Below are 5041 nucleotides of genomic sequence, written 5' to 3' on the forward strand. Positions count from 1 at the left end.
AAACGCATGCACACGCTGGCACACTCGCATTTCAACATCCGCTGTTACTCTCTGCTGCTGTTGTGCTGCTTTAAACTAAATTAAGCACACAAACACACATCAACACAAACAAGAGATGGATTGATTCCATAAAGGAAGCCACAGACCTGAACTTACAAGATCTGAACAGGGTGGTTTACAACAGATGCTGTTGGAGGTCACTGATTCATGGGGCACCATAAGTCACAACTGACTTCAAGGCATATAACAACAACAATATTCTACACAGCAATGCCTGTTTTCAAAGTAGGTGTGACAAAACAACAGTGCAGATTTGTTTTTTCAACAAACTAATACTTTGTGGTGTTTTAAAAATACTTTATTCCCATCACAACCCATCTCCCCCTTCCAGTGCATAGTTTTGAAATGGAAAGGTTTCTGACTGAAGATTATTTGGACACACACACAAAGAATAAACGAAACAAAGAAAAATATATGTCCCTAATAGACTGCCCTTCATTATGGTTTCAAAGTATGAACAATCCATTACAAAGGTAGCAACGTTTTCATTCAAACTTAAAATGTAATCCAAAACATGATTTACTCTTCAGGAAAACTCACTAAGTTAGTGGGACTGACCCTATCGAGTGTATTTAGGATTTACAGCCTTTATTTGTTTGCATATTTATTTTAAATCAGGCTATGCTTTCTTTAGAGTCCTGAGTGACTATTTGTGTTTATTAAATTGTACTTCGCCTTTTCCCGATACTCTCAACAAGGCTCTATACTGAGGCTTCCGGAAACATGTTAACACGTTTTAAAAAATTATGTGTCCCATGGTGTCAATTACCGACTTAGCCCAACCTGTCAGAAAACGAGAGGACTACAGAGCTGAAGGAGCTTTCTCAACCTTCTAATGCAAGTTTATAAGCAGATAGGATAAACTGCAAGATAACTGTGAACTTATTAATTCCCCGCTTAATGCCACAACCGGCTTCTGAGCAGCGGAGCTCATTGAAAAGTCTAGATAGGACAGGGACCGTATAGCGTCACGTATAGAGCAACCTGTATTGTAACATTTAGGCTGCCACTCCCAATGAGGTCTACTTCTGAGAAGATATTTATACGATTCTGGTGTTAGCTTAAAAAACGAAAGTTTAGTTTTGTAAGGATTTCCAGAGGAGGAGGAGCCGTTTTAGTCTTCTGCAGCGCAGCCGTGTTTTGGCATCTTAGAGGCTACCAACCTCCATTGTGGCCGAAGCGTTCGTGAGCCACATTTCACCTTATTTAATAAAGTTGATCAGATGCATGAGGTGTTATTCTGAATTGCAGGCGCACTCACGCATGGCTAGGTGGGTGGGATTGTAAAAAGAGAGGTCGGAGGGAAAGGAAGACATCTGCGTGTGTATTTTTAGGAGAGAACAACTTAAAACCCAGAAGATCTATCGACATTTCAGCCCCGGGGGGCTGCAGGAAATGGCCCGCTGGGATGTCTCTGACGGCAAGCAGGAGAAACTGCGCCACAGTACACTATGTGTTACCGGTGGGGCAAGAAACAAATAAACCATGGCTAAATAAACCAGGAATATGCTCCGTAATAAAATACATAAATAATCGGGGTCCCTCCCCGAGCTGTAAAAAAACGCACAGTCAGAATCCTATCATTTCTCCTCCCGCGGGCGCCACGCCTAAGACTAGCCTTTCCCGTTCAGCCAGGGGAGGAGCGCCGCAGGGAGGGGTGAAGGTTGAAGCTCCCTGCAGCTATTCTGAGGCTAACCTCACAGGGATGTTGTGCAGGGAATGTATGCCACCTGAAACTCCAGGGAGGAAGGGTGGGGTGTAAATGGAATAACAAACAGATAAAGTTACAGTAGATTACAATTTTAGTACATGCACTCAAGGAGCACCAACTTTTGTGTCTCAACTGGACTGAGTATCTGTAGAATCACATGGAGAGTTGACCTTTTATCCCCTCTGAGAGGTGAATACTTTATTATTTATTAATTTTATTTATTACATTTATATACCTTTATTACACTTCTATACCGCCCCATAGCCGAAGCTCTCTGGGCGGTTTACAGCAATTAAAAACAATATGCAAATTTTAAAACACACACACAAAAAAACAATTTAAAAACACAATTTAAAATGCCTGAGGGAAGAGGGAAGTCTTGACCTGGCACGGAAAAGAGAGTGTTGGCGCCAGGCGCATCTCCTCGGAGACTGGAAATCGAAAGGAAGAGTGTCATCCCAGGCAAGCCACGTCGAGAACACACTTTTATTGAAAAACATGCAAATATGATAAAATGAAAGGAATAAATTAGCAAGCAGACATAGTTATGGGTAACCCAAGAAGGAGTTGGGATACTGAGCTGGACAGGGAAAGGCATCCGGAGCCTCCCTGTGCTGCCCGCTGGGATAACTTTCCCGCAGCCTTTGCAAGGGTCTTCCAGCTTGATCGCTCCCCATTACAGTCCAGGGGAGATCGCTGCTCGAGGCGAAATAGAGGCTTTCGCCTGGCGGTGAAAGTTCACTCGGCAACGGTCCGCCACAATAGGGAAGCGTGTTGCTGCTGCCGCTGGTGGTGCTGCCGGCCCAGGCGGCATCGCAAGCCCCGGTCCCGCCGACAGCCGCTTGGGGGAAAGGAAAGGGCTCCACGGCCGGAGAGTTCTGGTCCTGCCAGGCATACTGTGGCGCTCCCACGGGAAGGTCTGGCGGCTGCCATAACGCTCCCTCGCGGCCCGGATAGGAGAAATCGCTGCCTTGCGCCACCGGAGGATGCGGGCACCTTCCCGGGCAGCTCGCCTCCCCGCTTGGAGCCGCGGCAGCCCGCCTCCGAGCCGGTTTCTTCTGCAAATGGGGAGCCTTGGGCAGCCTGGCTCGTCGGTTCTGGAACCAGACCTGCACAGGAGGGAGGGAGGGAGGGAGGAGAGAGCCCATCAGTCCCAAACGGCGCTCCCTGTCTAGACACAACTAGCGCGCCCGGGGAAGCACCCTCCATGAGCCTAGCTTCGGCTGGGTGGAAGGTCTAGGCATTTGCATGGCGAGATAGTAAAGCCCGCCATAGCTGCTGCTGGCCTGCAAGGATCGGCACCTATGGACTCCGGCCTCGTTGTGTTTGGCCCTCTTTGTGGAAACCCGAAAGCCCTTCTCACGATCCGACGAGTTTTCGGCGCGCCCTGCTCACTCGCGCCTCACCTCTCCGCAGGGCTCAGCGCTACCGACAGAGGGAAGTCTCCCACCCGCCCCTTGCCAAACCATACAACAGCACCTTCTCCTCGTGCCTTTGCCTCCACGGTGCCCCCCGAGAGCCGGGAAAGGAGAAGCCGGCTCTTGCGCAAGGCGCCGCCAGCGAGAAGACGAGGAGGCAGGCAGAGGAGCAGTGGTTTGGGAGGACTAGTCCCGATTTACTTGGGGGGTTACTCTGCGCCTCAGGAAAAGCAGGGGAGGGGATCCCCAGCCCTCTTCTTACGTGCACTCGCGATTCTGGGACTCCAGCCGTCGTTGCCAGGTCCACCCGCGTCTCGTAGCCGGCGTAGCGGTCCTTTTCGAAGGCATCGATCAGAAGCTCGAGCTGCTCCTTTGTATAAACGGTCCTTTGCCTCCTCTCACCTCTTCCGGGTTTGGGGCGGCTTCCTTTGGGGAAGATACAAAGAGGCGAAACTGTATGAAGCGCTCCCATGAACCAATTCTCGTGACTGCATTTTTAAAGGCAAAGGTAGGAGACGCAATCCTTTGCCTGCCTTTTGGGGAGCAAGTCCCGTCGAATGGGGCGTATTCTACGCTGCAGAAATGGAAGGAACCAACCGCCCGGTCCTATCTTTGGAAGGAACGCAGGTTTCAAGTGCTTTTTCACTTTGGTAAGAGGTTCTTGTGGCAGTTATGACAGCTACCTACATACGCACACATACACACACACCCTCCAAAAAATGTCAGCATGGCAAAACCTTACTTTAGATCAATTTGGGTGCTGGGATGAGAGCCACATAATTTGTAACCTTTATCTAAGCCCCCGAGCTCTCCAAACAAAGCCCCTCCAGCGTTTGAAGCTTTTCTTCTACTGTCCTTTTTCTAAACTTCTATGAACCACGTTGACAGGGAAATCACCTTCAATTTCTTTGAATAGCAATTTGCATTCAAGAAATGTGTATAAGATTGCAGTAATCCCGTGCACGCTAGTAAATGCTTCTTGCTTCCGCGTAAACGTGTACAAGATTGGACTACGAAGCACACTTTGCTTGACCATTGGGATCCTAAGCATCTTGGCTGGGATCGAAAAACTCCTCCACTCGAACGGGAGAGATTTAAGCCCTGAGTGGCACAGATGGCTCTTTAAATGCCTTCAGGGTGCCTGGATCCTGCCCCATAAACAGGAATAACTTCCCTTCCTACCCAACCCCACTTGGCCAAGTTTTTCTTTTTTAAAAGGCACGCAACTAATTTTTTTAAGTCCTCCATTCTTACCCGGGTTGTTGGCCTTCATCTTGCAAAAGCGCTCCCTCGCTGTCTCCTCACTGGACTGGGTTTCCGGAGGGGAGTGAGCGGTTGTGAGACATAACACCCTTCCTGGCACCCGGGATCTCCTTTTTGTAGCCCCACCTGGCCTGTCCATTGGCCAGGCTCCCCCCTCCCACTTTTCATCCTCCTCCAATAGGAATGTGCGTTGCAGGGAGAAGCGAGTCTCCGTCGTTCTCCTTTCTACTGACCATAGCCCAGCCCTCCCTTGCCGCCACCCGGACTGACTTTGGTAGTCCCAGGTATGTTGTGGCTCTTGGGACTGGAGAGGACCAAAAATGACCTTTGGAAGATGTTATACGATTTGACTGGACACAAACGGTTAAGAGCAGGCACTGATGCTCTTCTGAACGTCCCACCAGGAGATGATGGGCAATGGGCAGAATGGCTTCATCGCTGTATACCTGAAATGGTGTGGCGTTTGCAACAATGTCCTCCCTTGTCTTTTTAAAGAATGATTATTTCTTGTCCTGTTTCACTAATCCCAATAACGCCATGAAAGACTCCCTAACTTTCCAATAAAAGTGAACGCAAGTTGCTTGGAGAA

The 5041-nt window shown here is 49.0% G+C and overlaps 1 protein-coding gene across 1 annotated transcript; it reads right to left on the reverse strand.

Moving 5' to 3' along the window:
• Window positions 1-2313: 2313 nt before the first annotated feature.
• Window positions 2314-4560, reverse strand: LOC133388327 (double homeobox protein 4C-like). Its single transcript, XM_061634307.1, has 3 exons — window positions 4444-4560; window positions 3452-3615; window positions 2314-2880 (listed from the first exon to the last, which is right to left on the reverse strand). The coding sequence occupies exons 1-3, from the start codon at window positions 4460-4462 to the stop codon at window positions 2317-2319; spliced, it is 747 nt and encodes a 248-aa protein (XP_061490291.1). The 5' UTR covers window positions 4463-4560; the 3' UTR covers window positions 2314-2316.
• Between the last annotated feature and the right edge of the window lie 481 nt (window positions 4561-5041).

The sequence above is a fragment of the Rhineura floridana genome, chromosome 7 (genome assembly GCF_030035675.1).
Source record: "Rhineura floridana isolate rRhiFlo1 chromosome 7, rRhiFlo1.hap2, whole genome shotgun sequence".
Taxonomy (NCBI): domain Eukaryota; kingdom Metazoa; phylum Chordata; class Lepidosauria; order Squamata; family Rhineuridae; genus Rhineura; species Rhineura floridana.